Genomic DNA, 12890 nt, shown 5'->3' with positions numbered 1-12890 from the left:
TGAACGATGGAGCTTTGAACTTTTTGGGTAGTACCGCCCTTGCGATCTGTCGCAAAAAGGGGTCATGTTGATCCTCTTCATCTAAATCATTTCTTTTTCGTTTAGTCCTTGGACGCGGACTCCCCTCGGAAGAACTGGAGACCACGACCCGTCATTTCTTTTTGGATTCTGGGGATGACGAGTCAGAATCAGTGCTATTGTCTTGTCTCCGAATTCGAGGTCGTCGACGATCCTTTCTCAAAGGTCGTTCCAGATCTTGGCGCACAACCTGTTGGGATTTTTCCACCTCCAGGGCTAAATCTTGTCGAAGGTGCTCATTCTCCACCATCATGTTCTCCAACCTCTGTTTGTTTTGCTTCGCTTGATCCATAATTGCTTTCATTGTCTCACGTGCTGATGTCGAGGGTGAGGTCGGGGTAGCTGAGTCGAAGTTCAAAGCTCTTCGTGCGTTAACGTTTTCTGGTCCAAGCAGGTTGCTTGGAGTGGTATCAACTTGTGGTGTAAGGTCGTCAGCGACTGCCGGAGGATCTTCCTTCACGCCCGCCATGGATGTGCTGGAGTAATTCTCACAGATGGAACCAATTGTGGTGATGTGGTTTGGAAATACTCTTTGAATCCAATGTGACACTCGAGATCCTCAGCCAATCACCTGAAAAGGAATGAACACTCCGGTCGGTGGTGCCAGAATTAGCACTCCGACGGATAAGTCAGTATATATCTCACGTTTGTTTAAGTCCTAAGTTTCTTGGATTTTTTCACTCATACCTCTATTTTGGCTGTCCTTCCTTTATATATACTTGTTCTGTGGGCCTCAGGGTCTGGCCCACTTTTAATCCACCCTGTGAATGTTCACTCGGCTTCTTCCGTCCTGAATCAATTCCCACTCGGCTCCTTGCTTAACTAGTTTTGCGACCGACTAGGATGTTTGGCTTCCGAGTGATGCAAGATGGGGCGAATGAGATGTTCACATAATACGTTTCCAAGTATGTACTTGGCCTTTCTGCAATGATCAAAACTCGGCTCCCACACAATGTTTTAAGAGACAAAAGGTTAAGTTTAATCTATAAATGGAATAAAGCAATAATACTCAAAAAACTAAACACATAATGAAATATAGATATCTTACAAAGGGTGAGATCCCCAAGGATGGATCTAGGGGGTGTAGAGGGAGGCGACCACACTCCCAAAAATTTAGAAAATATCATATATTATGTTAGAAAATTTAAAATAATTAAAAATAATAAGGATTTACACCTTCAAATATACGTGAGACCTACCTTTTATGAGATATCTGTATCTCATTTTTTGTCTTGTTTAGTCAAGCCTTCACGTCATGCTGTGGTAGCTTTATCTAGCCTAAAATTAAAAAAAAAATTGTAATTCAAAAGCATGATCCTGGTTTGATCCCAAGACTTTAAGTTTCATTATGAACAATCTTACCACTTAGGCAACATAAATATTTTGATATTAATTTTTTTATTATTTATTTTTATTCTTACTTATCTAAATTGCACACGCATTGCGTGTGCCACATGCTAATCATTATTTACATGATTTATCATTTTTAATATACAAATCCATATATATATATATATATATATATTTATTTATTTTGAACATTTTGATCATAAATTTGGATAGAAATTTGGAAAGACAATGGGAAATAAAAAATAATAATTTATATTTTGTTGACATTGCTTTTACATTTTTTTTTTAAATCTTTACTTAAATTCATAATCCACACATATAATAAAATTTTGGCTCATCAATATGAGAAACATGTCTCATCAATCATTACTGACGTTGAATTCCAATATACAAGCCTATTTCATTCTGTTATAAAACAAGATGACTAAATGAATCTTTGCAGGTTTCTTTCCCAAAGTTGAAGACACTAGTTCTCGATAATTGTGTAAACTCAAGAGGGATACATCCTTGGAATCTTCAGGCTAGCAAAATAAGTTTAAAATTCTTGGACGTAGCGAATCTGGACAAGTTAATTGTGAGAAATTGTAGTGAGGTGGCAGAGGTTTTTCAACTTGAGGGGCTAAATGTTAGAGAAGGACAACATGTTAGGCCATTAATTGAAGTAAGAATGATGGAATTGGATGGATTACCTCAATTGACATGTTTGTGGAACAAGGATCCCCATGGAATTCTGGGCCTTCAAAGCTTACAATACCTAACAATTAAGAAATGTTCCCTCTTGAGAAATCTATTCACATGTTCCACCGCCATGGCTCTTCAACAACTTAAAGTACTTTATTTGGAGTCTTGTCCAGTGATGGAAGAAGTTATTGCAGCAACAGAGGATGGGCTCAAGGAAGTGATTGATGTGATTGAATTCCCAAAGTTGGAGTGGCTAATACTGAAAGATCTACCAAACCTCAACAGTTTCTGTAATGCAAACTATAATTTTAATTTGCCATCATTAAACAGAGTTGTTCTGAAGAGGTGTCCGGATATGTACAACTTTACTTTGGGACAAGTACGCATGTCACAGATATTTGTAAGTACACGTGGCAATGAAGGCCTTTGGACAGAAGATCTCAATAAGTATTTAGAGGAACGACTTCTGAAAGGAGAGGTAGACTTTCTTTTTCAACTTGATTTATGGTTAATTATTTTTGTCAGTTGATGAACTCTTTTATCTTTGAACATTTACAAGAGACTACTAAACTGGAGTGCTTCATATGTATTTTTTGTTTATATGTATTTCACTTTCTTTTCTTTTAGGAATGCGCAACCGTGGATGAAAGTGATTTTGACATCGAAGAAGAAGAGTTCTCTAACCTTTATTGGCTAGATGAGTAAAGTAAGTTGATCATCCTTTATTATAAATATATATATATATATATATATGTATAAATTTCATAATATTTATAAGAAAATTTTATAATAAACACGTTAAAAAAAAGTGTATCATATGTCTAGTTATGATTTTATAAGCTGAATGTAATAAGTTGATATCCTCCTTTATTTAAAAATAAAATAAAATAAAATTACGATGGTGGTCCCTATATTTTACTTGTGTCATTTTGGTCTATACGCTTTCAATTACCTCAATTTTAACTCCTAATTTTAAAATTTATTTTAATTTGATCCAATTAATAATATTGTTAGTTTTTTTTTTTTTTTTATAAGGAAAATCACTAAATTGATTGAGATTAATTAAATGAGTTGAGTAAGTTTATAATTTTACCCTTAAGAATATGGCACATGATACTTATATGTGTATTTTTCATTAAAAAATGTTAAGAGTTGTAATTGAATCAAATTGAGATAAAATCATAAATTTAGGGTCAAAATCGAGCCAATTGAAAATACAAAGACTAAAATGACGCAAGAGGTAAAGTACACGGACTACCGTCTTAATTTACCCAATATATATATATGCTACCATATACAAGTTATGTTATTTGTGAGTTTGAATATCACAAATGACATAACTCAATACTATGGGAATCATATATATATATATATATATAAATAAATAAATAAAAACTTTTGAGTTATAACCAAACATCACATTAGGTATAACCAAACAACTCTTAAATCATCCCCGAAATAATTTCATAACCAATATCACAATGTGTCATAACTAACAAGATAGCAGGTCATAATCAAAGACACAAAAGTGTAAACCAAAGCATAGAATTTCCGAATATTATATATATATATATATATATATATATATATATATTTCATAATATTTAAAAGTGAATTCTATATAACACTTTAACAAATGATGTATTATATGCCTGACTTTTTGTAGTCATTAGTTATGACTTATTTAATTATAATTAATTATAGATATTATTTTGGTTATAACTGAAGAAATTTTTGATAATACCTCAAGTGATATTAGATTATGATGTGTTTTGGTGTTGGTTATAACTCGTTGTAATGTTGGCTATAATTTAATTATGACTTACTGTAATTGTTATTTTGGTTTAACTGGAGAATTTATTGGTTATATCTAAAGTGATATTTAATTATGATTTATTGTGGTCCTTCTGCTTATGACTGAAAGTTGTATTAAAATCACAAAAAATAACTTAACTTGCATGTGGTGCACTCCAAAATAGGAGTTTTGTAGAAGCTCCTTTTATTCTGTATGTTTGGTGTAACTGGTAAGCTAAAAGTTGATAACAAAAATAAAATAAAATAAAAAAGCACTCCCTCTTCCATCTCCTAAATAGTCTTCTTTCGCTTTTAGTTTATTTAAATTATTTTGGTTTTGTAATATATATAAATAAAAGGTTCACTAAATAATCTATCACATTTTTAAAATAAAAAATATGTATATTGCAAATAACTCAAATAATCTGTATCAAATACCCTATTATAATATTGCTAAATTCCTAACACTAACAACTTTTTAATGTATATTTATATATATCTAGACAAGTAATTGGTAGAATCATTGGTAGGCAACAAACCATTTTCCTATTAGGACACTCTCTGCTACCTTGGTGCAACTTGAGTTCAGGTTTAACTCTCTTAGTGTAGACTATGTTAAAAAATCATGAATTTGTGGAGGGATTGTGAATTCAAATAAAAAGAAAATGAAAAAAAAAAGAAGAAGAAAATGAAGTAAAATAAACTAAATTTATTTAATCTATTTTTTTTTCTCTTGACAAATATGCTATGTAGAAATTTAATCAATCCCATCATTAAAAAATAAAAGAATAATAAAGAAGAAGAAGAAGTAGTAGTAGTAGTAGTAGTAGTAGTAGTAGTAGTAGTAGTAAGAAAACAAAACAAAACACATAACATAAGATAGACATGATACGTTCTAGTTCTTTCCCTTCATAAAAAAACTCTTGACAATAAATCTGAACATGTAGTCAAAAATAATAGATACCTCACAACAAAATTCAAAATCCAAACATAATGTTAAGATTTGAGTCCCTTTACTAAAAATTTTTTGAAAAGGAAAACTAATCAAAAGGTACCTGTACATATTAATTCAATAAGAGAAATTATTTGAATATTTATTTTATTCATTAGTCTCTTTCACAAATCGCTTCTCAAATGAAAAATCTAAAAGTCCATATCAAAAATTTTGAATTTTGTTTTCTTAAATGATTAAATTCAAAATGCTTTTTGTAATTATAAAATCTCCATGCATCTTCCAACAATTTTTTCTAAGGAATTGTATATTTTGTTTTACTTTGACTCCATCAATATTTTGTGTGCAGTTAGATATGATCGAGTTCAAGTTGCTGAGATTGGAGTATGCTGGATTACCCTCCTACAGTCAATGGCAAACTTATTGTTTCTTCCAATAAGTTAAAAAAAAAAAAAATTTTTTTAGATGATTTCTAATTCCCGTCATTTGTGTCTACGTTGTCATATACTACTACATTAGTGTGTTTATTGCAAAACTATTCAGCTACCTATAGTTGTATAAGAAATGATATATATATATATATATATACATGTGTGTGTGTGTGTGTGTGTGTGTGTGTGTGGTAGTAATAAACCTAAATGTAATGTCATATTACTCTATCTTGGTTCTTGGACTTGTTGATGAGATAGAATTTGTATGATTTTAGATGCTAGGTATGCTAATTATGTGGGATATACACTTGCAGGGTATTTATTTATTTATTTATCAGCAAATACACAAGCTATTTTGTTGGGATTTCATAATCATAATTCTTTTGAAAGAAACATGGATGAATAGGTTTTATAATTAGGCTGGGTAAACTAGCCAGGCCAGGGAGAAATATTGTCAGTCCATGTTAGCTGAGACTCAACATGGAGATCGGCGACAAATTTAGCCATAAAAAAGATACTTGCATAGAAAGAGATCCTAGAATGTGTTAGTGAATATGATATATATATATTCACTATATATGGGGAGTGTTGGAGGCTTATTGTGTGTTTGGAACCCTGAAGTTTTTATGATGTCAGAGTGTTGCTGCAGCAAGCATTTCATAGTGCTCTTAGGTATGACTTCTGATCTTTTTGAGTGTGTGACTTCAAATATTTACGCACCCAATGATGTTGATAGTAGAGGTAAGTTGTGGGATACACTTGTAAGGATTAAAAATGATTTCCAAAAACCTTGGTGTGCTGGAGGGGATTTTAATGAAATCAGGTATTTATCTGAGGGAAAAGGAGTATCTAGAAGGGATAAAGGGATGAGAGAGTCTGGTAACATCATTGAAAAAATGGAATTGGATGATTTACCAATGGTAGGGAGAAGCTTTACAAGGTGCAATTCACTTGATGGGGAGAGGTGGAGTAGGATTAACAGATTCTTAATTGATCCAAGGTGGTTGGAGAAGTTTAAGTTTCAATTGTGGGGTTTACCTAGGGATGTATCAGTTCATTACCTTATATTACTTAGGAAGGATGGTAGGAATCGGGGTCCTAGACCATTTAGATTCTTGAATGCTTGGACCCTATATCCTAATTTCCTTAAAACAATGTAGAAATCTTAGGCAGACTCAAAGATTGACGGTTGGGTTAGGTATAGATTTGTCAGCAAATTGAACTCTTCGAAGAGTGATCTAAAAAAATGAAATCGGGATTTGGAAATGTGGATCACCAGCTTAAGATGACATAGGATGAATTTCGTGATTTTGATTTGAGACCTGAATGAAGAGAATTACTACCACAAGAGGTGTCAATGAGAAGGGAGGTTAGAAGTTTGGTTTGGAATTTGAGGAAGAAAAATGAGTGGGTATGGTTGCAGAAGTCAAGATTGTAATGGACAGTAAATGGGGACAAAAGCACAAGGTTTTTTTTTCCATCTAATGGCCAACAAAAGATTCACCAAAAATCTGGTGGATTCACTAGAGGTTGATGGGGTTAGAGTTGAGGGGCTTGATCAAGTGAAACAGGAAATGTTAAGGCACTTTTCTATGTTGTTCAAAGAAGACTAGGCATCAAGGCCAAAGTTAGTAGGTTCTATTCCAATAGTGAGTAGATCAAAGGTTGTGGAGATACTTGAAGCTAAGTTCCTTGATACGGAAGTTTGGGAAGCAGTTACGGATTGCGATGGAAACAAAGCACCTGGGCTAGATGGGTTTAATTTGTCATGCATTCAACAGTGCTGGAAGTTCATGAAGGGTGGGTTGATTCAACTTGTGAAGGAATTTCATTCTAATGGGAAGATTGTGAAGGTTTGAATTGTTCATTTATAACTTTGATTCCTAAAAGGATAGTCCCAATGGTTTGAGTTATTATGGGTAGATTAGTTTGGTTAGTTCTGCTTATAAAATATTGGCTAAATTGCTCTCAAGAAGAATTAGAAAGGTATTACCAAATGTTATTGGTAAAGTACAATCAGCATTTCTGGGAGATAGAAATATTTTTTATTGGATGATGATAGCAAATGAGGTGGTTGATTGGTGGAAGAATACAAAAAAGAAGGGAGTTGTTTTGAAAGTTGACTTTGAGAAGGCCTATGACTCTGTGAACTGGAACTATCTGTTTTATATGATGTCCAACATTGGGTTAGGTGATAAATGGAAGAAATGAATGGTTTCTTGTGTAACCAAGGCAAGAGTTTCAGTATTAGTGAATGTGTAATAACCCGACCCTTGTATCTGTTTCTGGAATATTTTCAATCCCTTATTCCGAGCATTTAAATGCTTACAGTGAAATTTTATGTGAAATTGAATTTAATGCAGTGAATCCTATGGTTATGGATGCATATCTGTTTAATAAGAGAAAAATCTGTCACAATTATAATGTTTGAATCAGAAATTGGAAGCCTTAGGGACTTAATTATCTGAAATGGATTTTACATTTGGGATCGGCATAATTTTTAAGTCATAATATGAGTTTCTGTGAAATTTCAATTTGGAATGATTAAACTGATTAAATTTCGTCTTATTCACTTTTTATATATAAGTGCCAATGCTTCTTATACATTGACTTGGGAAAACCATCACTCAAAAAAATATCTCCTGGAGAGAAAAATTAGAGAAGAAGGGGGTTGAAGGGAAGAGAAGAAGATTGGGGAAATTGAGAGGCTTGGTAGGGAATTGAATCAAGGGCACCTACCGGGAGGGATTATCGCTCCATCCACGCACTGTGAGTAATAGTACGGCAAATGTACATTTTACTTACCGTTAATGACTATGGTTACTAACGCTCTGTTCTGTTCTGTGTAAATGATTACATTAACATTTATATCGGTTGAGAATCAGTGTGAACTTGTATAAATGTTGGAAGATTTGCATACATCGGTATGACTTTGGAACCTTTCTGCTCTGTCACTAACGAACATTAACGCTTTGTTATCGATAAGCAAACTACGTCATTCTTAAGAAATAAATGGAACTTATGTTCATCCAGAAAGGATGGTACTTGTGTGAATCGAAGATTATTCGGTTGTATTATACATGAATCTAAGGTTATTCAGGACCTATAATATGAACACAAAGGTCTACCACCGTTATAGGACCCACGTTCTGATATGAATTATTCTGTCTCTATTGACCATACTGTCATGATACATGCGTCTTCTGTTACTAAATGTTATGGTTACTCTATTATCTGCAAGCTAGCTATATTGATTCACAACGAATAAATGGAATGTATGTACATTATTTATGGGACCTATGGTATCTCTGTATCTCTGGAATGTGTTACCTTTTGCTAACAATTATCAGTAACGTTCTGTTAAACCTATATTACCGATGGTAATTCATGTGAATAATGGGAAGAATGTATATAATTTCTGTATGATGCTGAAGTTAATCTGTTCTGATGATTTCTGGTATGGAGCAAAGTGCTGTACGGAACTAAGTGCTACACTTTGGTGGGAGCCACCTCTTGAATCCGTACGAGCCACCTCTTGAGTCCATACACATGTTATTTCTGGGCCGCTAGGCCTTTCTGTTATTTCTGGGCCGGTAGGCCGTTCTGTTAATTCTGGGCCGGTAGGCCGTTTTGTTATTTCTGGGCCGGTAGGCCGTTCTGTATCTATTAGGCCTATGGCCGTTCTGTACATTAGTGGGCTTTAAGCCATTTTGTTAAGAAAACTAGACCCATGGCTGTTCTGGAAGTAATTACAGAATGTAGTTAATCATATGCCTCTGCAGTTATATGCTTTATTACTCAAGTTAAACATTACATTATTTATGTACTATTATTCACTGAGTTTCACTCATCCTGTATTTTGTCTGTTTCTGTAGGTAATCAACCAAGAGATCAGTCCTAACCCTTAAGGCTCGTCTCTTTCTTGTCAACCTTGGTGTGTCCAGGCACTTAGCTGAAGCCCGTACATTTTGTAAAGTGTTATTAGTTTTTTTGGATTATGCTTTGTTTGTCTTTCATTAATATTTTTGTTATACGCCCAATTGTGGGGCTGAGTCGAGGTATATGTGTGTAAGTTTCCTGTATATTATTACCTAATGTGATGTGTGATCCTGGCATAATAGTGGTAGCTCAATGGAATAGATTTTTGTTATCAAGTGCTTCCGTTCAGGCCCCATACGTTACATATATCGATTTTATGTCCGTTTCTGATGTAGTCATGACCAAAACTTTTAGGGGCGGTTTTGGGGCGTGACAGACTGGGTCTCCAACATATGCGTTTTCTCCTCAAAAAAGGATTAGGTAAGGTGATCCCCTGTCACCTTTTCTTTTCAACATAGCAGCTGAAGGGCTCAACATTCTATTAGAAAGGGTGAAGGAGATAGACCAGTTAAAGGGTGCTTCTATTGGGCCATTTGAGTTGAAGCTTTCTCATCTTCAGTTTGCAAACAATACTATAATCTTTTGTGAAGTTGTGGTGGAGGAAATTATAGTTATTAAAAGGATTCTTAGATGTTTTGAAGTGATATCAGGGCTTAAGATTAATTTTCACAAGAGTGTAGTGTGTGGCGTGGGAATGTATGATAAGAAAATCTAGGAGTTTGCCTCTATTCTAAATTGTACAAGTCAAAAGCTACCTCAAAAGTATTTAGGTTTTCCTCTTGGTGCTAGCCCAAAAAGCAAGAGATGTGGAATCCAATGGTTGATAAGATCAGGTTCAAGTTGGCATCATGGAAATTTTTTTTTTGTCTTTTCCTGGTAGGTTGACTTTGATATGGTCGGTATTGTCAAATTTACCATGTTATTATCTGTTTTTATATTTAATTCCAAAAGGAGTGGCCAAGGTGATCGATAGGTTGCAAGCTTCTTTTCTTTCTGCCGGGGGGGGGGGGGGGGAAGAGAGTCAAATCTAAAGAGAAAGGTCCATATGGTTAAATAGGGGGATGTGTCAATGTCAAAAGAGCAAGGAGGGTTAGGCATTAGGAGAATTAAGGAGGTGAATGAGGTTTTGTTATTGAAATGGTGGTGGAGGTATGGGGTGGATGACAAAGCTTTGTCAAAACAAGTGTTAATTAGCAAGTATGGATCACAAGGGGGAAGATGGTTACCTGATTGGAATTTTGAAGAAGATAGGAAGGTATCTAGGATTTGGAGTGACATATTGCAAGTAGTGAGGTCTAACTCTTCCCTTCATGATTTTTATGTAAGTAATATAAAGATAGGGATTGGGGATGGTTGTAGAATTCATTTATGGTCTGACATGTGGCATATGAACATTCAAACTAAGGAGGAATTTCCTAGGTTGTATAGCTTATTTGTGGATAAAGAAGGAACCTTGAAGGATTTTGTTCGAAGAAGATAGAGATCTAGAGGTTGGGTGTTTAATTTTAGAAGGACTCTTCTAGCTTGGGAAGAGGAGGAGGTTGCTAGATTACAAGGCTGGCTATCAAAAGCACCAGATCTTAGCTTAAATAGCCTTGATAACTTGTCTTGGGAGACTGCTTCTTTAGGTCTTTTTTCTATTGCATCAGTCAGGAATTTGTGTGAAGCCAAATGTGGACCTAGGCTAAAAGTAGCCAAGTGGATGTGGCAAAATGCAGCTCCACTAAAAGCACAATTCTTTGGTTGGTTAGCTTGGAAAGGTAGGGTCAAAACAACAGGTTTCTTGCCCAACATTACGGTCATTAGATGTAGTGAAGATAGCATGTGCCCTTGTTGCAAATCTGAGGTGGAAACAAGATCTCATGTGCTGATTCACTACCCCCAAGTAAGGAAGATGTGGTCAACCCTATTGGATTGGTGGGAAATTAGTTGGGTACCACCTGCAAATGTGGAGGGCCTGTTGAATTGGTGGATGAGGGTGAAGTTTAGAAAATTGGAATTACAGATTTTGAAGATATTACCTTTTGCCATGTTGTGGTCTATTTGGAATGTAAGGAATGAGTATGTATTTAATGACCATATACCAAACTTTGCTAAAGTTGAGGAGCTTATGAAGGTAAGGGTGGCAATGTGGGCGAAATCAAGTTTGAAAGGTGTCCATTTTTCTGTTCATGACCTTGTCTCACATTAGGGAGGTCAGATTTTGCTTGTAATGGTTGGTGTTGATTTTGTCTGATTGAGGATAGGTGGGTAAGTTTTTTTCTGTAGCTATTGTGGTTGTTTCCCTGTTGGTATCTCACTAGCAGTGGGTAGCTGCGGTGCATATGAGCTGGTGTGCCTTGCAGTGTTAACATTGTTGTGATCTGTAGTGGCTTGCTGTGATGCTTGTGCAGTTATTTTTGTTTTTCCTTTATTGATGTATTTTGTACTCTTGTATGGTTTTCACCATCAATGAAGTTTCTTTGGTTGATCAAAAATATATATATATATATATTCACTATATATGTTAGATGTTGTAGTTAGGTTTTACCGTATTAGGATATTTCCATAACTTTCTTGTTGCCCACTCTTACCTAACCTATATGTAGGTATCTTCATTGTATTGTAAGATACATAATATTAAGTATACAGATAATATACATATAATATTCTCTTTCTCTCTCTTTTAGATTTTGTAAGACCATCTCCAATGGTTAACCAACTGTTTCATCAAATCTAAATTTGATGAAAAAACTTACTTTCTGCCGCTCTAATAGTTCACCAAATCTTTCAACAAATCTAGGATTTCTCAAATCTTTCATTAGATTGAGGATGGATGTGCCTAAAAACAAATCACTATTCATAGCCGTTAGATCTTCACCACTGGATGTCCCCTCGGATGACCACCTCAAGGCAAAAAATTGTGAAAAATTTACACTGGCTGGTCGACTGGCTGGACATCCGCTCAATTGTCCACCTAGATGACCACCTCAAGGCAAAAATTTTTGCAAAATTTACATTGGCTGGTCAACTGACCGAACATCCGCCCAGTCGTCCGCCCGGTAGACCGGTGTTCTGATGAAGCTTCAAAAACCTCCATTGGAGCACTTTTTTGATCGACAAAGAAAAATTTCATTAACAGCATGAAATTAAAGGTACAGGAAGATAACATGCATCGAGAGAGATTCGGAAAGTACAAAATACCCCTACTAGTGCTACTCACACCCATAGAACCAACCCCTTGGCCTCACGATTTTTTCTTTTAAACAAAAAAGTTAAGAAGGACTTAACTTAAAAAAAAAAAAAAAAAATCCCTACAAAAACAACCCACACAACCCAAAAAACAAAAAACCAACACCAAACACCCAAGCTGCTACACACCTCGTAACAACACCTAAGAGCTAACTCTTCTTAACAACAAACCATACACTACTAATTAACCCGAATATTTTATTCACCCATTCTGCTGCCCACCAAAACCAAGACCCATGCCATGCCACGAAAAACAAATCTTATCAACAGCCCACCTGACAACACTCTACCAAGGCATGAAAAGCACTCTGCACCACCCAGACCAAAGCTTTTCAGCAGCCCACACCTGACAACACTCTACCGAGACAGTTCCTTGGCCGGAAAACTCCATAGCCAACAGCTCTAAGGCTGGAGAAACTCCACACCCAGCTCCACTTCCATGGTCGGGATTGGGCACTCCTTGCAACCGAACACACCCAAGGATGATCAAGACT

At 35.2% G+C, this 12890-nt stretch overlaps 1 protein-coding gene across 7 annotated transcripts in view; it reads left to right on the top strand.

Moving 5' to 3' along the window:
- Nucleotides 1-12890, top strand: part of LOC114306443 (disease resistance protein SUMM2) — a 115589-nt gene that overhangs the window by 79898 nt on the left and 22801 nt on the right. For 4 of the 7 annotated variants that reach the window (XM_082879251.1, XM_082879253.1, XM_082879249.1 and 1 more), the window contains 3 exons: nt 1871-2587; nt 2737-2815; nt 5205-5514. The exons of 1 other annotated variant lie outside the window; for it this stretch is intronic. In XM_082879251.1, coding sequence (XP_082735377.1) covers nt 1871-2587; nt 2737-2814 — 795 coding nt within the window. In that variant the 3' untranslated portion in view covers nt 2815; nt 5205-5514. Of the gene's footprint in view, nt 1-1870; nt 2588-2736; nt 2816-5204; nt 5515-12890 lie in introns of those variants that run through there. 2 more of the 7 variants (XM_082879254.1, XM_082879252.1) reach the window with 1 other exon arrangement.

The sequence above is a fragment of the Camellia sinensis genome, chromosome 7, assembly GCF_055761805.1.
Source record: "Camellia sinensis isolate YWXY chromosome 7, ASM5576180v1, whole genome shotgun sequence".
NCBI classification, from domain to species: domain Eukaryota; kingdom Viridiplantae; phylum Streptophyta; class Magnoliopsida; order Ericales; family Theaceae; genus Camellia; species Camellia sinensis.
The sequence above is the reverse complement of the archived record's forward strand: the minus strand, read 5'-3'. Positions and strand labels throughout refer to the sequence as shown.